General features: G+C 32.9%; 2 protein-coding genes across 2 annotated transcripts; one reads left to right on the top strand and one right to left on the bottom strand.

Annotated features, from left to right (window-relative positions):
- The first annotated feature begins 15,610 nt into the window (after positions 1 to 15,610).
- On the top strand, positions 15,611 to 16,773 carry LOC140056512 (uncharacterized). Its single transcript, XM_072101909.1, has 4 exons — positions 15,611 to 15,823; positions 16,158 to 16,312; positions 16,537 to 16,575; positions 16,691 to 16,773. The coding sequence occupies exons 1-4, from the start codon at positions 15,658 to 15,660 to the stop codon at positions 16,724 to 16,726; spliced, it is 396 nt and encodes a 131-aa protein (XP_071958010.1). The 5' UTR covers positions 15,611 to 15,657; the 3' UTR covers positions 16,727 to 16,773.
- A 2,494-nt stretch (positions 16,774 to 19,267) lies between these two features.
- On the bottom strand, positions 19,268 to 24,983 carry LOC140057641 (uncharacterized). Its single transcript, XM_072103358.1, has 4 exons — positions 24,880 to 24,983; positions 24,161 to 24,711; positions 21,453 to 23,819; positions 19,268 to 19,419 (listed from the first exon to the last, which is right to left on the bottom strand). The coding sequence occupies exons 1-4, from the start codon at positions 24,981 to 24,983 to the stop codon at positions 19,268 to 19,270; spliced, it is 3,174 nt and encodes a 1,057-aa protein (XP_071959459.1).
- Between the last annotated feature and the right edge of the window lie 373 nt (positions 24,984 to 25,356).

Genomic DNA, 25,356 nt, shown 5'->3' with positions numbered 1-25,356 from the left:
GAGTGCCAGGCTAGGCAGCAGTACTCAACAACAAGTCTCACATAGGTTGGATACGTGTAGATTAAATCCTTTTTCGGAGCACCAAATTGTTGCAGTCTATAAAGCATGTATAATCTTTTGACAGCACGCCCAACAATGGCACTAATATGGATATCCCATTGCAGGTTACTTTGCAGTGTTACTCCCAATAATTTTACATTGTTTCCTTAATGGCAGCATTGTGTATTATTAATTCCGGTAAGTCTGGTTTGTTTCGGGTAAACGGTAAACCCAACACGTAACGTATTGCACTTGGTGGGTTTAGGTTTCATATCATTTGACATACACCAGGTAGCAAGATTTTGCAGGACACTCTGTAGACTGACTTGAGAAGGATTTACTACCGATGTGATGCTCGCGATTGTAAGGTCGTCTACGTATTTCCATCTATTTTCGGTATCTTCTGCCGCATCATTAACCATTACCGAAAACAGCAAAGGTCCGAGTAAGGTACCTTGTGGGACCCCGCATGTCATGGTTTTAGATGTAGACAAAATTCCCAATTTGTTTCTGGACTATGCTCAAAATGACTATAAATAGAGTATAAATAGCCAAAACTAACATCATCTGAAAGGGAGAAAAAACACCCGAGTGCATCCTTGCCATTTCATTGGTTAATTTCGTACCACGTTACACCGTTCTACTTAATGAGAATTTTTAATCGTGATATTTAGTATACTATTACACGTTGAGATTTTTAAAAGTTGAGAATTGTGCCGCGCGATGCCATGTTTGAAAACTAACTTGCAGTACTACATTTATCAAAGATGGAAACAGGGAATTAATTTAATAATATAAATATAATTTGGGTAGGTGTGTATAGACCTAATAAGGAATGTTGATATTATCTGTTGAATGGAGAGAATATTTCAATCTTCGAAAGATTTACTTGTTAAATAGTCAACCTTTCAACTGATAATCATTATTTTGTATAATAAATTGCACATTAGTTCTGAATTTAATCACATCTTGATATACATGCCGCTGCATGTTTCGATGAAAATGATATGACGGAAGTTGTTCGCGGAAACTAGTTAGTGGTGACATATTAAACAGATTAAGTCTGGAGTATGTGCGCACTGTCGCCTAAAAAACTACAAGAAAAAATTCTATGAGGTGTTTTCGTCCCGAGAGACTCGTCCCAAGAGAATGAGTGAGTTACACCTAAAAGTCATGTTTGCTCTATTTGTTTTTCATTCGGTGTTTGCAAATGGTAAGTAGGTTTTAAATAGATTTGTTATTTTCTTAACAGTAGGCCTAATATTAGTGTCTTCATAGAGGTTCAACTCAAGAACTTGAATGTCGTGTATGTATGTGCTTGCATGGCAAGCGTGATACAAGCATAGATGCGCTGACCAATTTTATACTCTTTATTGGTAATTTTGAATGTTTTTTACAATCAACTGTCGAATGCAATATGATCTATAAGCGGTTAGTTAGTTTTTAATAGAGATATCTTAGTTTTTAATAGAGATATCTCTATTAATAGAGATATCTTAGTTTTAAACTAAGATATGTTTATTTCCGAATAAATGACAGCTTGGCGCGCCATAGATAGAAGCCCACACGACGTGCTGATTAAAGAAATAAAAGGTGTCCGAGAAGATGTAAACAAATTTATGTCTAGAATTGTACAAGTAGAAACCGAATTTGCTTCAATAAAAGAAGTCGTCAATAAACAGGCATTGATTTTAGAGTCACAGCAACTATTTATTGAGCAGTTAGATGCGAAAAATCGCATAGAAATTTTGATTATTACCGGCTTGGATGAAAATATGAATTACCAATGGGAAGGTGATGAAAGAAAGGAGCATAGTGCTTATATTGCCACTACCGACGAAGGAAAGGTCGAGTTAGTATTGCAGATGTTGGATATTAACGGAAACGTAGACTTTACCACCAAACGTATCGGTAAGCAAATTCCAAGCAAAATTCGCCCTTAAGAACCCAGACGTTTGTAATGCGGTACTAAACTCGGCAAAACAGCTAAAGTCTAAAGATTCTTGGAAATCTGTATTTATTAAGAAGTATAGGCACCCGGCCGTACGCCGTGAATGGTATCGTCTTTTTAAAGCGCTAGAAACTGAGAAGGCCAGACCTGTTGTTGGTTAACGGCAAAGTAGTTGATAGCTGGAAATCTTCCGTTTTTCAGATGCTGGGGATAACACGCTGACAATTACATCATGGAACATTAACTCGGTAAAAAATAAATTAGAAAAAGAATCTGTGTTGAATTATCTTAAAAAGTTCTGATATTATTTTCTTGAATGAGATAAAAACTAATCTTCCTTTTTCTATAGCTGGCAACGAAACCTTTACAAGTGGTGGCACCAACCGCCACAGAGGAGGATGTGCTGTCTTAATTCGAAACGTTTTAGCCAAAGGTGTACACTTTAGTCGAAGAAAATAATCCATCTTTGATATATTACATGCATCATACACCTGTTTCAATTTCTACGCAACAATCGATTTATTTTATTTGCGGAAGTTCGCGGAAACTATTTAGTATTACAAACCTCCAAACAAACTGCAGGAGATATTCCAAGGTTGTCTTGCAAAATAATGGGTGTGTTATACGTAACAGTCGTGTTTACTATTCTTATTTGTTTACACTCGACGCTCCCGCAGTGTAAGTATTCTTAGAACAATTGTTACCGTTAACATTATATGTCTTCGTAAAGAAAAAGAAAATTGAGCTTCGCTCGCGTACCATCTAGGTCGTGCCCACAGATGGTTCTCGAATACATAATAATTTCAGCGTTAAAAAACTGACGATTTCAAATGTACGTACAATACAGGAACGAATAAATAGACACTGATTTATGTACTCAACTAACATTAGCACACTGGGAATTACTTCCGAAAGAGAAACTTGTCACAAAATGAGACCAATTGTTTATTAAAGTCAAATTTAAACAAACTTAACTTTGTGTTTTGTATGTAACATTAGGGTTGAAGGATGGGGAAGAGGATGGGTGCAAAGAGGAACAATTTTTAAATATATGCTTTATCCATTTAGTAACAAAATATTAATTGTTTTCATGTTTTACAAATAATATACCACTAAACACAGTAAAACATTGCGATATAATACTTTGTTGAAACTATCAGTATCACCGTCCTAGTAGATTGAAATAGCAGTACAGGTAACGATACATCACTACGACGTGTATGTTTATATAATGTAAAACAATTTGTGAAAACCACCTCTATTCGGGGAAAATCATAAATTCGATTTAATCGTCAATAAATATTAAATTATCTAACTCAACTTAATTAGTAGGCCTAATGGTTTTCAATTGTTTCTTAGAGCCAAGTCATACTTAAGTTGGTTCCTACCCTACCCACCAAAGTTGTTTTGCGTTTAGGGCATATGATGCACCGTATAGGCCTATCAGGCTCTACTATGGCTTTACAACGCTACTCATGCTAGTGAGAGAAGGGTGATGATGTGGGTGGTTTAAATGCAATAATAAAGATTTGTACATAATATACGGCGACTGAAAACGCTAGCACTAGCTCATTATCCGTTTAAAAAAAAATTATATCCAACCTCTGCAGCACAGATTGAAAAAAAAAATGGATCGAATTTCTGTTATGAGTATACAGTACTTTCCTTTACGACGCCTGAGGGAATAGACACTTGTGGAACGACACAGAGATTGGAATGTTCCATTCATCGCAAATCAATACATTTGTATAATCGTATATTAAATCTATCAAAATAGTATTTTTTAAAGAAAATCGGCCTGTCTTCAACATTATGATGGTGTACTCTAGCTGTTCAACCGGTTTTCAGCTATTAAAAACAATTATCGTAGGAGGAGATAGGAAAATGCGAAGCCTCCTCGCATTTTTGTGGCGGGTATTTTTAAAGATGGACATCCATCAGACAGTGTATACCACGATCGGAAAACACCCCTATTTGGGGCAAATCGTTGAACCTAAATTCGTTTTAATCGTCAATAACGAATTATCTAACTTAATTTAATTAGTAAACAGGGTTACATCAGGTGGTTAAAATCAGTACCGAAAGTACGAACCAACTTTATATACCATCGAGTAAAAATTCTAGAAGTAAGGCGCGATTTACCGAATTTTGCCCTTACGTAAATTTATATATAGATAATGTTTTGCTAATCCGCTATCAATTAAGCCTGTTGTTAGCTGTGGATACGAGTTTTTATTAAGTCTGCTTTCTTTTATTTTTTCAGTTGTTGGTAAGAAAGACAATTTTCCACCTAAAATTACGGAGCATCCATCCGCATTGGTTGTGGTGAGGAACAACCCAGCATCATTCAGGTGTAGGGCTGATGCTCGACCAGTAGCCACTATACGTGTAAGTAATCTCATTCCATGCAACCACTTTTAAGGCGTCAACTTTTTACGAATTAGGCCTAATATGTAATAGGCCTACTAACTCTGATTGAGTAACGGTGAATTGTATTAGGCCTACTCTTTTAATTTGGTCATTATTATTATTAGTTAAAACAATTCATTTCATCAAATTTTTATTGAATTTTACATACCCGTCTATTATTAAATTACGTTTCATTATCAAACATATTACATAAATATGTATATTTTGCTTTTGGATGAAGAAGACATCACTAGGTTATATTACAAATAATGATGTACTAATAAATTATGTACGTTATTCTGGGCCTATATATGTGAATAATAAATTCCCCGTGCAAAGGGGACAGAAACTGAAACTGAAAGCCTGACAATATGTCATTGTTTATTTATTTCTATGTAACACTATACGTTAATTATGTATTGTCTCCCTGAATTCTTACAAACGTTTTTTTAAATATGTCTTTTATTGTCACATAATAGTGACCTATTTTGATAAAAAAAATAGGATCGGAAACTAATTTTGTTCTACCTGAAAAACTGCAATTTGAAGCAAGAAATATTCAAATTGGCTGCCAGCCAATAAGTCTGAAATGGCGGCCATTTTGTTTTTTACATTTTAAGGGTGAAGACCTAAAAATTGAGCCGGGTAAACAGCAGATTTAAATTCAGCACCCCAAAATTACCCTAAAACACATGTTTTTTCGCTTCGCATCTTATTAGAGTGGAAATATGACTATCTGGACTAGTCTTTTAAATTTAATTAATCTATTTTTTCATGTTTTTGGGGGACAATACATCTTTAAACATTCTTTAAGCATTGTATTTGACTCTTTTTACTATCTTGTAACAATAGAACTCAAAAAATAAAAGATACAGAATAATAATACACAATAAAATACTGTTACAATTGTATTCATAAAGTCCAAACGGAATGTTTTGTGTTTGTTATTCACGGAACCGTACAATAATTATGTTTTGTAAAAGCATTTGTTTATGCCGAATAAAATAATCATGTATTTTTATTTCTCTTCTCTTCACAGTGGTACAAGGATGGGGAGCCTTATCAAGGTACCAATGTAGATGAAGGTGATCTATTTTTTCTGAAGGTGACAAATAACCAGAATACAGGGGTGTATTACTGTGAGGCCACAAACTACCTTGGGTCTGCAAGAAGTAACAATGCCACATTAGAAGTAGCATGTGAGTTTATTTTAGTAACACAAGAAAGTGATACTTATTCCGGTTTCACTACAACTCATGTTCGAACCCGCAAGCTATTTCTTTATGATATAAAGGCATTTTATATTATTACGTTGTTGAAAAACAATTGGATAGCAGGGCTAGAAATAAATAAAATTCAGAACTCATTCGCTCTTTAGTTATTTCTATATTTTATCTTTCCTACAGATTTAAAAAATGAGTTCAAGAAGAATCCACAGGATGTAGAAGCGATTGCTGGTGGAACCTATGTTCTGGAATGTACACCACCACGGGCGTTTCCTGTACCAGATATCAAGTGGGAGAAAAACGGAGACTCCATTGTTAGTGATGAAAGAGTAGAGATAGTTCAGGATGGCAATCTTATGATCAGACATGTAAAGAACATATTAAAATGATTAGCCTTTTCTTCTGTTTTCTATCAAACAACTTCTTTCTAAGCATATTTCTTACCTAGCTGCCATCTAAAGAAGCCTTTACAATATTCAACTCTTCCTGTTTGTAGACTATGCCTCTGATTCATTTGTTTGTTTTTCTTGGCTGACACTCATCTATATATTCAACATACCTCATTTTCCCTTTCTTCATGAAGTGTATATAAAGTTTAGAATAATAAATGTATGTCTTTATTAAAGGTACGTGAAGAAGATGCTGGAAGCTATAGATGTATCGCTGAAAACTTTGCGAATAGGAGAAAAAGTGACCCAGGTGTTCTGTCAGTGCTTAGTATGTATTTTCAAATTGAAATTGTTTTAATAAAATAGTTAAAGAAAGTTTAACTTTGATGGTTCTCTAAGGTGATTATCAAGAATCTCAAAAAAGTAGACTTACATTTTCATTGTGGCTACTAAGATGACAAAATGTATGTATAGTGTATATTGTTGAAGAATAGGCTTCAGTATGCATAATGTATCAATTTCAGATGACAAATAAAAAATCAATGGTATTCTTATTCTTCTTATTCATTACAATTGAAAATAGTTAAACAATGTTTAGTAGCTACCTCTATCCTCTCCTATTCCTTTGATTAAACTTCATTTTGTGTTTGATTTTCTTTCAGGTCTTCCAGAACAAGGATCAATCTTTAGTTGTTCACCAGTCAGCAAGATGGCACATATCGGAGACACAGTCACATTTTGCTGCCAATTAGATCCTATTCCAGGTGCCACACAGCCTTCAATTTACTGGCGCAAAGCAAACCAAGCTGTAAGTATCAAAAGAAATAAACAGATATCAGTATTATCGGTCAGATCTCTGTGTTTCCCCACAAAGAGCTTTAAAATCTGACCTTACTCATTTTCATGATTTTTATATTATACTAGCCACTTTATCCTGGTGTTGAAAATGGAAGACGGAGCGTGTTGGAGGATGGTAGTCTCCAAATCCGAGATGTGACAAAAGGCGACGAAGGACTATATCTTTGCACTGTGGATGGTAGACAAGCCATTTCAGCACAGGCAAATCTACGAGTAGTTGGTAAGCTATTTTAAATTTTATTTTCAGTAGATAGTTTACTATAATTTGTTAATAGGGTTAATATAACGACACTTTGACAATTAATGTTGCTGCTAATAGATTATCCACTATAAACATCAAACTTTTGGACAAGTTTACTGAAACCTTTAGGAGGCCACAAGGCATGAACAGTATAGATAGATATAAAGAAGATCGTATGTAATACAGTGTGAACATTTACGATAAAACAGTTTCATTATGATATTAGTTTTGTGGAATAAATAATAACTAATAGTATACTATTGATAGAAATAATACAAATTGGTATTTTAAAAGAACTACATTACATTTATGCTATTTCTGTTGAGAAGTTTTTACTGAAATGATGTATGCTTCATTTATATCTTATCATTCTTTATTCATTGATTTCGCTTGATAATTTTTACATTATGTCATATTTATTGAACATGCAAAACCACAAATCATTTTGTTCGTGTCAATACTGCTATCAAAGTGGCATGCATCCATTAAATCGCAGATATATTAACACACCTATCCAGAAGAAGTTAAACATTTATTTTTTCCAATATAAGTTTTTCGCACCCTCTTCAAATATCTAAATTTCAATTCAGATATTCCTCTTTTAGCTGATGTAGTTCAAACAAATTCATGGTAGAACTTCTAAAATAACCTTTTCTATTCCTTTAATTTCAAAAGCAACAGTAATGTAGAAATCAATACCTGAACTATTAGTTCACGAAAGTGGAAAAGTGGAGCATTAGATCTGTGAACATTAAGGGCGTTTCAATCAAATTCTCGTAACGGAGCACGTTACTAATGAACTGCCATTGGGTTGATAGTTTTACGAGGAACCACAGGCGTTCGGAACCTACTTGCTCAAATGCAAAATCCATATTTTATTACATCACAACACTAGATCTTTGATTCATGGTTTATTGTATGTGTATATATATAATATAATAATTAATATTATGGCATAGAGTTAGAGTAGAACTCCTCATTTGCGACAACCCTATTCAAGGCACACTTTGAAACAAAATAGGAGCAATATATATTTTAAAACCAATTTTGGTTAACTCCTATTAAGGAGACACTTTGCTGGGTTCCTTAATAATTACTGTATGTGAATTAATGTAGATTGGGATGTTCATGAATAATTGACCACTGTACGCTTAATTTCTTTACAGTAGGGGCTTTCAACCTCAACATTAAAAAATACCATATTTAACAATACATCATCACATTTGAGATGAAATGTTTACTTTTTATTACGATCAGTCTGTTCATATTACTTCAAATAAGTACACTACTACTAATAATCTATATCAATATGTTCTCCATCCATGCATGACATTGTGTATAAATCATTTAAAATTAATATATCAAGGTTGGTCAAAATTAATATTTTTTTTAATGATACTGTATATGAATAGAATGTTTACTCATACTTATTGTCCGTCTATTGATGTTTGTATGACTGTGAGTTCCCTGAAATGGATTACAGGGCATGATTGGAATTGTGTGACAATCAATAGGCATTGATTGTGTCATAAGATCAAATATAAATTAAAGAATAACAGCTACTCATAAAATGAATTTAAATGAGTTTCAGTGTCATCTCATAATGTTCATTTGTTACTCAAAAGTTCTGTAATTTATTTTAAACAAGTGGACAAAATCACTGAGATTATTGAACAAGTTGTCTTGAATGATATAAGCTACCATTGTTGTGCACCTTCCCTTTAAGTCATTGCCACAAGGTCAAAACTTGGATTAAAAGGGCTGGCAATTTACAATACCAGTTCTATTGATCAGTAGTGTGAGTATCTATAGATAAGTAGGTTTGTCAATGATTAAGGAAATCCCCTTAAAACCAAAACTTGTCATTTTCCACATTCATAACACGATGATAATCTCGCTTATTTCTGAGGATTTTTAACTTTCGCATCCTAATAAACTCTTAAGACACGTTGTTTTAAACTTAGTACGCCATAGCATGATTAAACATTATTATGTAAGGTCGTTGACTTTGCAAAATTATATCTTGAGTGGTCCCGAGGCGCAGCTTGGTCCGCCATGCTCACATCATAGAAATAATAGCAATACAATATTTGTTTTAATGTACAATGGTGCGCCTTTGCTTGATTTACTGTGATAGTAAGGCCGTGCATAAAAACATTTGATTTTATTTATATTTTTCTCTTATTTTTAAGACTCAGTTGAACTTCCACCTATCATCAAAGTTTGTCCATATAATCAAACATTGTTTGTCGATACAATCGCTTGGCTCAGATGTGAAATGGAAGGCACTCCACAGCCAGAAGTTAGATGGTTAAAAGATGGAGAACCAATCTCAAAAGTGATCAGGTATTTCTATAATCACATCATTTTTATTTTATATAATAATATCATTATTTAATCCGTGCATTATACAGTATTCTTGCATTTCATTTAATAAATCTCATTGTTATCAAAATTTTCATATTTAATTATAATAATATTATGACACCTTCAACATTTTTAGGATAAATGCCCTTCCAGGGTCTTTGCAAATAACTGACTTACAATATGGTGATGCAGGCCGCTATACCTGTGTAGCCACCAGTGAACGTGGAGAGACTAGATGCTCTGCAGAGCTCTCTGTAACTGGTAAGTAAATCGAATATTTCTTTCTTTTAAATGTCCTAAATCCTGATCAAACATTCCACATTGAGAAATCAGAATTCTACCATCGTATGAGCCTTGAAAAAAGACTTTAGACTTCCATTAGACACTTCTAAGTACAGACACTACAGTAACATGCCGTTTAGCAACGCTGATGTTAACGATACTTCAAATGACCACCGCGATATCGATACATCAACTCTTACAAACGATTCGTGTGATGACCCCGATACATTGTTATCTGAAATCTTCAGATGCAAAGGTCTCCATTGCTTACACCTGAACACCAGAAGCCTTCTTCCAAAAATCGATGAAATTCGGTCTATTGCAAAAAAAAAAAAAAAAAAAAAAAAAAAAAAATCTGTAAATAACAGTGAAATAAGTATCGAAAATTATTCAATTGAAAGAAAAGATAGATGTACGAATAGTGTTGGAGGAGGCGTATGCCTCTATATACGAAATGATCTTACCTACAACGTGAGAGATGATCTCCAAAACGATGATATTGAATCTTTATGGATAAATATACTATTACCTAAAACCAAACCTATTCTAATCGGAACCTGTTACCGACCTGAAAAGCAGCGATCGTTTTTTACCTTACTTGAGACAATCTGTGGAGATATTTTACAAGGTCAAGAAGTTATTATTTTAGGTGACTTTAATGTAGATGTATCATCTAATAATTTAAGTAAAAATAAATGGGTGTCCCAATTTTGTAATATGTTTAATCTCACCCAACTTATTAAGGACCCAACACGTATTACTTGCACTACCTCTACCATCATAGATCTTATTTTCTCATCCGAACCTCTTAACATTTTCCAATACGGAGTTATCCCTTACGGTGTCAGTGATCATTTTATAACTTACTGCACCAGAAAGATAGTTAAAATCCCGATTAAGAGGCATAAGACGATTAAAATACGATCTATGAAATCATACTCATCAGAACTACTTACTTCTAAATTAAATGAATTAGATTGGTCCGATATCACAAATTGCACAAATGTCTGCACTGCATGGGACTGGTTCAAACTAAAAATGATGAATGCCATCAACCAAGTAGAGATCTGATCATTAAACGTGATAAATGCTTAGCTAAATTTAAGAGAACTCGTAATGAGCACATATTTACTGTCTTTAAAAATTTAAGAAATTCTGTAAAATATAAAATAAAAAGAGCTAAGTCATCTTATTTTTCGGACAAACTAAATGAAAATAAAAATAACCCCAACAAATTATGGAATGTTTTAACAAGTTTAGGTACCGGAACAGAAAATAAATCTGAAAACATTGCTCTAAAATGTGAAGATAAAATAATTTATGACAAAAGCTCGATTGCTGACTATTTAAATTCCTTTTTCATTAATACTCCTGAAAATTTAGTCAACAAACTCCCTCCTTCATCTAATACTTACAATGAAAACCACGTTAAACATTACTATGCAGATAAAAAAGGTGTATTTGCCTTTAAAGAAGTAAATGAACAAACCGTACTAACGATAATAAACAACTTAAATAGTAAGAAAGGTGCGGGTTTAGATTCCTTACCTGCCAGATTTTTCAAAGATGGGGCTCTGGCTATCTTACATCCACTGAGCCATATTATAAATATATCCATTTCAACCGGTTATATCCCTTCTGATTGGAAATCTGCTAAGGTAGTGCCTATTTACAAAAAGAAAGATCGATTATATGCTGGAAACTATAGACCCGTTTCTATTCTATCTGCAGTGTCTAAAATTGTAGAACGTATTATGTATAATCAATTAATGAGTTACTTAAACGACCAATCACTTCTTTATACCTATCAATCAGGTTTTAGACCTTCATTTTCTACAGAAACATGTCTAATACATCTATCGGATTCTGTTAGAAATGGATGGGATAAAGGGAAAATGACTGGTATGATAATAATTGACCTTCAAAAGGCGTTCGACACAGTAGACCACGACATATTATTGTATAAATTAAAGGCCATGGGTTTTTTACTAGTCTATCTCTGTCATGGATGCAATCATACCTCCACGGTAGATCCCAGGTTGTTGACATAAAAGGTACTAAATCAACATTTCTTGACGTCAAATGTGGAGTACCCCAGGGATCTATTCTGGGTCCCTTACTATTTTTGCTATATGTCAACGACATGGAATCGGCCGTTGGTTGTGAGTTGTTGCTATATGCAGACGATGCAGCCCTTTTGGTCACAAATAAAGACCGAGAGTATATTGAAAACAGACTAAGTAATGAATTGCAAGCGTTGAATCTGTGGCTTTCTGACAATAGATTATCCCTTCATTTTGGTAAGACGGAGTCAATTTTATTTGGTACAAAAACCATGTGTAGAAAACAGTCAGAAATGAAAATTACCTGTAATAATAAAAACATAACTGCTAAATCTTCAATCACATACCTTGGAATTGATCTTGACCAGAACCTTACTGGTACAGCTACAGGTATGAAAGTAATCAATAAAATTCATTGTATACTTAAATTTCTTAATAGAAATAAAAAATATATTACTAAATATGCTCTTAAATTAATTGCATCTTCTCTGACACAATGTCATTATGACTATGGGTGCTGTGTATGGTACTAGTGTACAAATAAATATATTAAAAATAGGCTACAGACGTCTCAAAACAAAATTATTAGGTGCATTTCGAACCTAGGACCACGATCTCATATAGGTATACATGAGTTTGTAAACTTAAATTGGTTGCCAGTTGACCTAAGAGTACAAGAGAGGAAACTATGTATTATGTATAAAATAATTAATAAAAGTGCTCCATCTTACCTGGATACAATTACCCTGACGAGACAACGTCACAATCACAATACAAGATTTGCTAGAGACCGCATTTCGATCCAAATTCCAGTCATAGGAACTCACAACAGGTCAACTTTCTTAATAACAAGCATTCAGTTATGGAATTCACTCCCCTATTTTGTTCAAAGCTCCTCTTCATTACAATTATTTAAACAGAGATCAAAAGGTTATTTTTGTGAAATTCTTAGATTAAGAGAAATTTAATTTGCTATTTGTTTGTGTATTATGTTTAAGTAATTGTGGTTTTCCTTGTTTATTCTGTTATATTTGTTTAGGACCACAATGGAAATAAGTTTGCCGTCTCGGTACTTTTTTGTGTATTTATCCTATTTGATTTTTATATCAGAATAAAGAAAAAAAAAAAAAAAAAAAAAAAAAACATTTCACTACTAAACCTTTGAACAGTTGTTGTACGGATGTTGTTACTTTGTATGATCAGTTACTTTTTCCATTGTAGGTCGTGATGGTACCCAGCGCCGTAGGCCAGCAGATAGTGAGTTTCCTGGGATCCCAGGAATCCCTACAGCACAGAATACTACAAATGGTAATGTTATCTTGTCGTGGTCTCCTCCTGAGTCAACATCAAGGTCAACTCTTTCATACAGAATAGAAGCCTACAATCATGAAATTAATGCAAGTAAGTCGAAAATATCCACTCCACATATTACAATTAATTAAATTTAAATTTATTTTCTTTTCTTCTTTTTCTTCTAAATTTATAACAATAATGGTAAATGACATGAACATAGAAAGATCTAAAAAAAAGTAAAATACTTATCGTGTCCAGCCCCTATAACATAATATACTACGATATTGCTGTATTAATGTTGTAATAATAGGGCAACATTTGTTTAAAACAATAAAAAATTGAATGGTTGGGTTATACAGTATTAAAAAGTATGTTTCTCATTTTGTTTTACAGCTTGGGAGATTTTAGTCAATAACATCCGAGGAACCACTTACATACTACAGAACCTCCGTTCAACAACCACGTATGTATTCTACGTTCGTGCCATTAACTCTGTCGGAGTTGGACAACCAAGCTTGGTTTCAAATTCATTCACAACTGGAGGTGAGAGGAGAAAATAATAGATTTGTCAATGATTAGGGAATTGCAGTTGATTGAAATCAAGACCAATTGTCATTATATCTTTTGAAAAAGAAATTAAATTTTATTTTAATTTTTTTTACAGAAACCAATCCAATTCATGGATTTGATCATTCTAATCGACGTGTCATTATTACTAGTGTAAAGGTTCTTAGTCCAACAGCTTTACAAGTGGAGTGGGAGGTTAGTACATTATTTCTAAGATATGAAAATAAATTATTATAAGGGTGAAAATAAATAGAATAAAATACTTTTTTAAATGCAAAAATATAAGATTATTATTAAATTGTTTTGTCATGTTTTTAACAGTCCAACTGTCCTCAGCCTAGCTGTACGTACAATGTCAAATACAAAAAATCCAACGGCGAAGGTGACGTAATGCAAGTAACTGCTGAGAAATCTATCAAGCTTGTGACAGGACTTGAACCAGGAACATCATACACTATTACTTTACAGCCTGTATACAACTCAGTTCATGGGTTAGAAAGTGATGAAGTTACCAATAGTACATTGGAGCAAGGTAAGCTTGTGTTAAAACATTTTAAACAGAAATATTATTCTTAAGGTATTGTGATTGAGAATCAAACTAAATTATCAAATAATTTATATTCTTTATTCTGTTAACAATAAAGTACCAAGCCTATATATTTGGAAGGAAAATCATGTCTTTTTATTCCGATTGACTTCAGTGCTATGGAACTTTTTCAATTCTATAAATGCCACTTAAGATGGTATTAACTCTTTATAATCTGAGCCTTTAAAAATCGTTGTTACATGGTGTATGGATATTTTTGGCAATGTTTAACCATTTTTTTCTGTTTCAGGTCAAGATCTAGAAACTGAACAAATACCAAGTAGCAACATAAAAGACCTGCTTGACGATTGTAACATACAGATTAAAAGTTTGACACCAGCGAGCCCCACCACTGTCCAAGTTGAATGGAAGGTCGGTGTTATTGAAATTATTCAACAGAAATCAACAAGATTTGCGTTGAGCTGTTCATTACAATGAAATCTCATAATCCCACAATGAAGTCAATTTTAGTTACTAATATAGTTTTTATATAACTGCATGTGGTTAATCAATAATATTCAATTTAGCAGCGTTGCAGTTTATTATTTTTATTTGCTTTACTATGACAATGGAAGCTGTACAGGAGTGACAATATGTATCAACACCGACATATTTAAAACAATGTTAAGTACAATTGCTCCTACAAAAGAGAGAGCGAGAAAAAAGTACAATTGCCAAGAAAAAAAGTCTGCAGAAATTATCTGAAATAAAATTGTAATTTTAAATTATCTATTGTTATTTCTATTCACACAGATTGGCAAAAACCTTCATTACGTCGATGGTGCTCATATTCGTTATTATTCCACTGATGAAGAGGAAAAATACATGATAGAAACAGCAACCAGATTACAGGAAAACATCACACTTAAAAATTTGAAACCTTACACAGAATACTCAATTTCTCTGATACCATTTCATGGTAACACGCTGGGTGAGGCAAGCAACGAAGAACAAGTTAAAACTAAAGCTGGAGGTAAAATTTTTATATACAAATTAAGAAACTACAATTGATAATTTGTAATGAAAGTAATTAAAACTGTGTTATGTTCAGTTGTATCTCACCTCTATTCAAATTGTGAGGAGTTTTACTCTTACTTTTACTCAAATTGTGTTGAGTTTACTCTTATTTATACTAAAATTGTATTGAGTGTTACTCTTACCTGTACTCAAACTGTACCTCAACATCAAGCAGATCCTCTCCAACACTACATGCTAAAATTTGTAAATTAAGTAAGCTTTACAATATTTCGTTGGTCTCTGTATTTAGTTCCAGCAATTGCTCCACAAGATGTGTACGCTATGCATCAGAACGCCACTACGATTTTAGTAGGCTGGCAACAGATCCAATCCTGGGAGGTTCCTGGATTAATAACCGAATATCTTGTGATGTGCATTGCCGAAAATCCCAAGTATAATAGAAACATAACAGTTGGTGGTGAAAAAATCTCTGTCTTAATAACTGGTCTGCAACCAGGAGTCGAGTATCATGTTCAAGTGATGGCTTCCACAGAAACTGGTGCAGGACCAGTCAGTTCTTCTGTTAGCATTAACGGTAAAGTATTAAATAAACTCTTTTTAGGTTAAGACAATTGTCATTATGCATTGCCATAAGATATTGTTTTAAATAATTTGATGGACCTGATGATACAAATTGACATGTTTTTAAGGTGATAGTTGTAGATTATTTTTATAGATCCAAGAGCATTATTTGTGGGAAGCATGTGTTAAGTCCTGAGGACGAATCACGTAAATCCAAAATAAAACTAAAAAAACAAACATCAAATTATAACTCCAGATTGAATGTATGCTTCCTTATTTTAGTACAATTCTATTTAATGTGTCAATATATATAGGCCTTTTATATTCGTATCCATTTCCAACTTTAGAACTTTCAGATAATTATCGTAATGCAGAAAGTGGTAATAGCGTAGGTACGGTCATCGTCATCGGTGTGTGCATTCGTGGCATGTTGGTTGGTGCCGTTGGAGTGGGTATTGGATTTGTTATCTACAAAAACATGAAACAGGTTTTGTTGGGAAATGTAAGATGAGAAAACAAAAACAAATACGATACAATTTTGAACAATAATAATAATAATAATAATAATAACAATAATAAGTACTGCTACATTACTGTTCAAAATTTCTATATAAAACACAAACAGTTACTAGTTAATATATGAAAATGTAAAACTAGTAATAGAATTTCCGGCACACGGACTAAAATATTTAACTTTGGATTTTCCCTTTTTTAAATTTTGTTTAGAAACGACGACCAGATAAGACGAATGTAGACAAGCCTGATGTAAGTTATTAATTAGTATTTTAACTATATAATAGAATAAGATTTTACAATTTGAACAATTACCTATAGGAGAATGCTGTAAATTCAAATCTTTGAAATATATTTTCTTTTTCAGGGAACCAAACTTGTCATATATAGCAACATAAAGTAGAGGCACCAGGTCATGTTAATGCAAATATTGGAATAAGAATAAGAAGAAAAAATCATGAACGTTTGACTAAAGATTGAATTAAATCAGTATTAATGTACAATTACTAAATTGTAATGCATAGAACGTTTTTAGAAAAAAACAGAAAAGAAGCAAGCTTTATATATTGCTTTAGTAGATAATCAAATTAATAATAAATATTAATATGAAACTTAAAGCTAAATTCAGGTTGTAAAAGTTACGTAAAATTGCTTTAACTCTATTATTGTTTTCTATATAAAAACTACAATATGTTTTTGGACTATGCATACAGTTATAGAATCACACAAAAACTAATATCTAAAATGTAAACAAAAATCCATTGTGTCCTTGCCATTCCATTTAGTCCAGTCAATCTAGTGATATTTAGAGGTAAACCCACCACAAATTGCAATAGTAACGAAACATTAATTTTTTCATTCAAAATGTAGTTTATAATGACATATTAAAAGTCACCAAAAATTGAAGCATTGGAACACATTATTTTTTACGTAATCTCAACAACTATATAGTGATTTTATTCCATAAATATTTTGGGGTAGGGGGTAACATTTATGCCCATAACTTGTGGTTTTATAATCCAATCTCAATAATCTTGATATCAATGTGTAGAATATATATTTTTTTCTAATATGCAATTTACAAAAACAAAATACAACATTTATTTATATAACTAGAGGTCAAAATGTTATTGACCTTTTACAAAAACTCAAAATAATTAACTGTAATATTGTGCCATAATTGTATATGCATTTAATCAACATTGTGTTTTATCTGTACCTATCGATATATAAAATAGCAAACATGATGTTAACTAGAAGAATTTTAAAAGTAATGATGTACTATTCTTATTGAAATTGATTCTTGATCAAATGTAATGTAAACAATTTTGGGGTAGGGGGTAGCGTTTATGCCTATAATCCATTGTTTTATAATCATATCTAAATAGCTTTAGTACCAATGTGTAGAGTATATATATCCTACTAATAATATACATTAAAAAAACAATTAATAACAGTTATACGTAACTAGAGGTCAAAAGGTCATTGACCTTTTACAAAAACTCAAATGTTCTTAAAATAGCGTAAAACTAAATTATGTTTATATATATTATATTTATATTTTGGAAGTATTTGGTGCAAATAATGTTTTTCTTGTAACTATTGTATCGTCATGAAATAGGAAAAATGATACTAGCTAGAAGAAAATTTAAATTCATTAGCGGTATGTACTATTGATGATTAATTAATGAGTCTTGATAATTTGGAATCAACTCATGATTTACTATAGATAGATTTTTGATAATTTTAGTATCAACGAATGTACGTAATGAGAAGTATTTTATCTTCGCAGGGTTGCGTCTTCTCTCCTCTCTTGTATATTATATACACGGATGACTGTCGGAGCAAACAGGACAATCTTTTCAAATTTGCTAACGACACTGTCTTGCTGTCTCTCCTTCAAAATTCACAGGACGGTCATGGTTCCGCATTAGATGGTTTTATCCAATTTTGTGGAAACTCCTACTTGGAACTCAATGTCACCAAAACCAAGGAGATAATTGTAGATTTTAGGAAGGAGAAAGGACGCAGCCCTCTGGTATCCCCCACAAATGACGAACCAGCGATATTGTCCATTCCTTTAAATACCTAGGTACTATATTTGAGGACAATCTCAGCTGGGAATTAAATACAGAGGCAATAGTAAAGAAAGGACACCAGAGACTTTATCTGTTAAGGAAGCTGAACCATTTTAATGTCAATAAAGTAATTCTCATGGTTTTTTATAATTCCTTTATTGAGAACGTTTTAACTTTTTTCCTTTATATGCTGGTTTTTTAGTCTTAGGGTCAAAGAGAGAAACTCACTACAAAGTTGTTAACTTAAGTTCTAAATTAATAGGTTGTCAACTTCGTAGCTTGTCTTCCTTCTGTGACATGCAAACTCTAGAAAAAAAGTAGAGCTATTCTAAAAAATGTTAACCATGCCTTGTTCAGTGATTTCGAGCTCATGCCTCATGGGCGTCGCTTTCAATGCCCGGCGTGTAGAACAAACTGGAAAAGAAATTGTTTTTGCCAGTTGCCATCCGACTCTTAAATTCTTGAACTTTGACTCTTGTTATATTGTACTGTATATTGTGATATTTTTGTATATTTTGTAAGATCATTTTAATCCAGACCTTTTTATTTGAATTGCTCCGTGTGGGATGATATTGTTTAATCCTTCAAATAGAAAAGCACTCACAACTTATATGTCATCAGTATCACTTTCTTGTTCGGGTATTAGTACAGTGCAATGCCATTGCATTCACCACATGTAGTTCTAGTTACCCCTGAATGCTTCAAGGAGATACTCAGGCTCTGGCTTTAAGTCTGTGTGTAGAGGAACCATGTTTCCATCATCTGATCTTCCATCCCCAATCCTCGGTACACATATCAACCCCACTCCATTGCTAAAAGATAACTTGAACTTGAACCTGATGTTAAGTACCTTGGTTGTGGTACGATTATGAAGTTGGCGATATGCGAGGTTGTACTTGTAGATGGGATGGAGTCAAAGGCATTCCACGTTGTCCAGGTAGTCCATTGTACAGACGCACTAAACCATTTTCTCTAGCAACCACAATGTCATCCTTTGTAGCTTGTTTGCATTTGAAGTCTACAGCATAATGTCAGAAATAAGTGCAATGACAAGCTTTTTTTAGAGCCACTTGTTTTCCAATTCAGAAAACTCTGGATGTTGTGTCACCAGTATCGCATGAGCAAACAGAAGGTTATCACAGATGTCTCTCAAATGTACTGTTTGAACCAGTTTGATAGTCCAGCATCTCAGCTCCAGTCTAAAGAATATCACAAGATGTTTTAAATGCTTGACTGCAGAGGAGCACTAGTAGATCCGTGTCATCGGATAATGACATCTGTTTTCCTGTTTGCTGATTCAATGGTTTTTTGTACTATCCGAAAGAACATCTGCATCAGCAGCTGCATTCACTCATTGCCATGTTGTTCAAATACTAGTTACGAAGATTTATAAATTGTTGTTTGTTACAGAAAGTGATCCTATTTTGTGGAACATGTCACTGGTAAAATGTACAGGGACACTACCACCTGACCCGCCTTACCATGTGCGCCGTCTTTGGTGGACGAGCCGCTTTCATAATTATCAAAGACTATGCAGAGCAATATTTTTTACAGATCTCTACACTATTCCATATGAATGCTGTGCAGTAGAGCACTACCATCTAAAATGTAGGCCTACTGGACATCATTCAGTGAGTTGGATGTATTAGACTTTTCAGAAGAAGTTGTTTCCACGTGGCATCATGTTGGTTTATTAGCTGAAAGTATTGTAAGTTGGTAGTTTCAAAAAGTGGTGGTGGATAACAAAGTCACCTCGAGTCTCCTCTGGAACTGTAGGATTGATGCACACATATGACTTTATTGCCAGGATCTTGAATACATTGGAAGACTTTCTGGCCAAAATATTCAATGCTTAATACCACATTGCTAATATTCCGAGTCACCTGCAGTAACTCCCGTGTCAATGGTATGAAGTCTCTGAGTCGTAACCAAATGGATTTTTCAATTGCCATTGTGTTCCTGACGTGTGGCCATAAGGTCTTATGTTGGCCGCTGCTGCTCTGGAGTAACGCCCTGGTACTATTACAAGGCATTACATACAATCAATCAATCAATCAATCAATTTATTTGGAAATTGCACCTTTACATCGGTGGCACACACAGGAAGTGGTGCATCCATATTGAACACAATTAACATAAAATGACGGATACGGATACTTAAGCTAATTTGAATTAAAATTAGTACTCTATACTGTAGCAATATTTGTCTGACATGAGTTGATACATTTTAGTTAAATATATTTATATATATATACATAAAGAGGAAGTAGTAACAAAAATATTTGTTGATGAGGATATTAAAATTATCATGATAGTTAATATTGAAATGGTTTCATATACAGTATAGTAATAACAATTATACATAGTGATACAAAATAATATATAAAAAATACATTCACATAAAATCATAAGTTAATACGAAAAAAAAAAAAAAAAAAAAAAAAAAAAAAATCTTAACTATACTACTATACTTAACTAAAAAAGCCAAAAGAAAACGTTGGTAAGTAAATATATTTAATGTAAGGTATAGCCTGTTAATCATTACTGTATTTATAGTTATACATTAGTAGTACCAGACTACTACAGTTTAGTGATAACAATAATTATTAATACATGATACAAAATAATATATATATAAATACATTCACATTCACAAAAAAAACTTAAGTATACTATACTTAACTAAAAAAATTCTTTATTTCGTTACTCTATTTACAGTTATACATTAGTAGTACCAGACTGGTATTTAAATCTTTAACATTTTGGTACGTGAAGCCCATGCTTGTTTTATATAGCTTTTGCAAAACATGTCAAATATTTCATTTACTTTATTAACAATTACTGGTTGCGTCCCAGTAGGAAGGCTAGTGTCACTTCCTAGGGTTAGTTTTAGTTTTAATACTGGGTTACCTAGTAGAAAGTACAACCAGAATGTATATAGATTACTATTATATAGGTTATGCTCAAGTTTACAATATTCCGTTGAGCGTAGATCATCAAAATATTTGCATTTGAACATAAAATGTATAATGTCTTCTTTATCATTTTTACATATAGGACATGTACCATCATTATCTTCTTCCCATATAGATTTCTTAAGGTTAAGTGCAAGTGTATTTGATCTTGCCTTAAATTTAAGACTTGCCCCTAAGAAATCCAATTTATCTAAAAGATACGGTTCTATATATGGTGTGGATTTAAGTGTGACATAATTCATCAATGAAGTTTTCTTTCTGGCTTGATCAAAAATTTGGATACCATCAATACTTTTAATTATACTTTTTGAAATGATTACCCATTGATTGTTAGTATCTGTCGTTAATTTAAACCTGTGGCTCATTCCACACGAGTCTAGAGTATTTTGCATATGGTTGTACCATTTCCACTTAAATGTAGACGTATGACCAATGAATAGCATTGCACTAAAAGCCAATTTGGGCCATCGACTCATATCCATCTTTACTAAACGATTTAAGAAGTAAATTCGTTGCATGTCTTGAATAGTTGAAATAGACTTCCAACCTAGATCACCGTACAAAGCTTCCTTACAAGTTGTACGTGGTGCTTTGAGTATTGCCTTTGCCATTTGGGTTTGTAATTTTTCAAGATTTTGAATATCACTTATACCACCACAGACATATGTAGAGCACGCATAGTTAATTGAAGGAAGACCCAGAGTCTTCCACAACAAATCTCCATAAAACACTCTGTTATAATCATCTTGATCATTAATAATTGACTTTATATACGCTATAATTCTATATCCCTTCTTAATAACCTCTTCAATATGACAGTGATCGGAAAGAGATCTTGTAATATGGGATCCTAAATATTTGTAACTATTAACTTCTGAAATATAATGATCACTTAATGGCCATAATCTCTGTTTGTCTGTTCTTTTTCCAGTAATTAAAACATTGGATTTCTCATAGTTGAATTTTAATTTGTAGTCATTACTAAATTTTGTAGCTAGATCAAGCATTTCTTGTAACTCCCTTTCATCGTTAGCTAGCAGAACAACATCATCTGCCCAGAATAGACCACTTAATTGAACATTACATATTTCTATGCCCATTTTGTTTTCCCTTAGAAGTTTGGCAAATTCATTTATGTATATACAAAATAAAATAGGTGATAATGCATAACCTTGTTTAACACCTTCTTCAATTTCGAAATATTCTGTTTCGATTTCTCCAAATTTTACTTTACAGTGAACATTATTATATATATTAAATAACATTTTCCATACATTTCCTTTAATACCAATATCCCATGCTGTGGTTAACAATTTGTCTCTCCATACAGTATCGAAGGCCTTTCGAAAATCAAGAAAAGCCATATATGTATTTTTACCCTCTGCCTGTCTGGTTGAGGCTATACATTTAAGTGTGAAAATATGATCATCACAGCGATGGTCTTTTCTGAATCCACCTTGGATTTCAGACAATATGTTGTTGCTTTCAAGAAACTTTGAGATATTATTAGATATAATACGCGTGAATACCTTGGACACACATGAGTTGAGAGTTATACCTCTATAATTGTTTAAGTCATTTTTTGGACCTTTCTTGTGAACCGGGATTATTATACCTTTGTTCCATTCATCGGGGATAGTTTGAAGTTCTAACAGGCGATTAAATAGTTGAGAGAGAGATTGGATAAGTTTATCTCCTCCAAATTTGAGAAGTTCATTAGGAATGGAATCAATGCCAGGTGCTTTGTGATTTTTACATTGGCCTAAAGCCCATTTAATATCTAACATAGAGATATATATATTGCAAAGCTGAGGGGAATTTTGAGTTCCGATATTACATTCATCACTTTTATTTCTTAGATTGTTTATTTCTTCTTTTGTTTGTTTAATTGAATAATCGTGAGTACCTAAGTTACTTTGTCCTAATGTCTTCCAATATTGACATATTGTCTCTTTTATTTTACATTTATCTGTTGTTGTCTTATCAGAGTTAGGCAGTTTAATTGAAGTAGTTTCAACTTTTTTGCGGTTACAACCTCGTAAGTTTGTCCAAAAATTCTTACTGCTTACTCCACCGTTTTCTGAGATTTGTGCGCTTTTATCAATGCGAACTTGCATTATTTTCTTGTTGATTGCGTGTTTGACAGCTTTCCTTTTATGTTGGTAATTTTGCCATAGCTCGTTGCCATGTACTGTGTTTTTATTACTCTTCACCCAATGTCGGTGTTCTTTACTGGCAGCTTTTCTATCTTTGATCAAATGATCAATGTTTGAGTCCCACCATCGTTTGTGTTTACATTTCTTATTTTTGAATCCTATTGTTTTATTTGCTGCTTGTAGTAATTTTGATCGCCATGAGGACCATAGCATATTTGGGCAGTCAAATTCATTGGCGTTCCATTCTTCAAAAGTATCTTTTAATTCTTTTTGGTAATTGGACCAGTCTTGATGTGGTAAAATATTCCAAATATTTGTGGAGTTTTATTCTTTTTCTTTTTATTTAATTGACCAAAGCTTTGTTTAAAATTTGTTATTAATGTATTGTGATCACTGCCTAAATGAAAGCGGTGGTCTTCATCCACAATAAATGTTTCTACATATTCTATTAGGTCGTCTGAGGTTAACATATAATCAATGGTTGAGGATTGATTATTCCTCATCCATGTTGTCTTTCCGTGGCATAGTTTTGTACAGTTGAGAACTGTAAGTGCCGAATTTTCACAAAAATTAAGAAAACGTTTGCCATTCGTATTAAGAACAGGGTCTCCATATGGGATTGCATTACCAATTCTGGCGTTAAAGTCTCCCATAATTAAAATGTGTGCAGCTTTTTCATTTTCAATTTGTAAAATTTCTGATAGGAGTTGATTATATAATTCATCAGAGAGACAAGCATCAGTTCCTTCGACAGGAAAGTAAGCTACTGCTATATATATAATATTATTGTTTAACTTAACTTTTATCCATAGTCTTTCATAATCATCGTGCGGGTCGAAATAATTATCATCCATGATTGTAATCGCCTCCGATATTAGAAAACCTATACCACCCCCATTTTTAGATTTTCTATTTTTGCCAATCCATTTATAGCTGTTAATGTCAATTGTTTGATCATTTTGTAGAAATGTTTCAGCTAAACCTAATATTTGGATACTATTGTCTTTTAAGAAATGATCAATCTCATAGATCTTAGATTTTACCCTGTTTACGTTATTAAATGCAATCTTAATGTTAGAACATTCATTATTCTTATCATTACGACTTTTCTTTTTACCACGTCTATGTCTTTTACTTGATTTAACTTTTTCATTACTTTGGTTTATAACAGAACTTTCTCTTGAGATATTACACTTATGTTCATTGTTATATTCATTACTAAGCAAAAAATACCTGTTTTGTTGTTGACTTGTCCAGTCAGTACTACCGGTTAAGGAAATATGTCCCTTATAACCGGCTCTTTCTTCATGGTCTGGATGTACGCATTCCTATATTTTCTTGTCAAACCTCTTGTTTTCTTTGAGGCTTCTCATAGAAACTTTTTCAATCACCTGCAGGTCTGTTGACAATCCAGCCCAGATGGTCCGAACGTCATACAACATGGAGGTCATTGTCAAACTGCTGTTGAATATCTTTGTATTTCTACTGGTTAAAAAATACTTATACATTCCAATATAAATACTGTAACCATGGCAACACAAATGCCAACTGGAAAAAATGGAATGTAGATCATCCAGAAGCAACAGAAACGGAGATGTCACTCATCTGCATCTTGAACTGGTCATGTGTATCGCGTTGGACTGAAATGTTCACCCCAGGGAATCCCTGTGTGTATACCATTGTTGTTTACAGCGAAAACAACATTTTTAGCCAAAATTGACACATTATGTTGTGTTTTTCCGCAAAATTGACATTCTAAATAAAATGTTATGACTATAAGTTTGATATCACTGAATAGGAAATTTAATAAGCTTTCGGATGACA

The sequence above is a fragment of the Antedon mediterranea genome, chromosome 8 (genome assembly GCF_964355755.1).
Source record: "Antedon mediterranea chromosome 8, ecAntMedi1.1, whole genome shotgun sequence".
Taxonomy (NCBI): domain Eukaryota; kingdom Metazoa; phylum Echinodermata; class Crinoidea; order Comatulida; family Antedonidae; genus Antedon; species Antedon mediterranea.
The sequence above is the reverse complement of the archived record's forward strand: the minus strand, read 5'-3'. Positions and strand labels throughout refer to the sequence as shown.

What these genes read in the sequence shown, in the direction of transcription:
- LOC140056512 (XM_072101909.1), top strand. Translation starts at nt 15,658, where the DNA reads ATGTGCATTGCCGAAAATCCCAAGTATAATAGAAACATAACAGTTGGT. An exon ending in TTCTTCTGTTAGCATTAACG is followed by an intron (nt 15,824 to 16,157) that starts GTAAAGTATTAA and finishes TTCCAACTTTAG; the next exon opens with AACTTTCAGATAATTATCGT. An exon ending in CGAATGTAGACAAGCCTGAT is followed by an intron (nt 16,576 to 16,690) that starts GTAAGTTATTAA and finishes TTTCTTTTTCAG; the next exon opens with GGAACCAAACTTGTCATATA.
- LOC140057641 (XM_072103358.1), bottom strand. Translation starts at nt 24,983, where the DNA reads ATGACCTCCATGTTGTATGACGTTCGGACCATCTGGGCTGGATTGTCA. An exon ending in AGACTTTAACGCCAGAATTG is followed by an intron (nt 23,820 to 24,160) that starts GTAATGCAATCC and finishes TACCACATCAAG; the next exon opens with ACTGGTCCAATTACCAAAAA. An exon ending in TGATGGTACATGTCCTATAT is followed by an intron (nt 19,420 to 21,452) that starts GTAAAAATGATA and finishes ATTATGCTGTAG; the next exon opens with ACTTCAAATGCAAACAAGCT.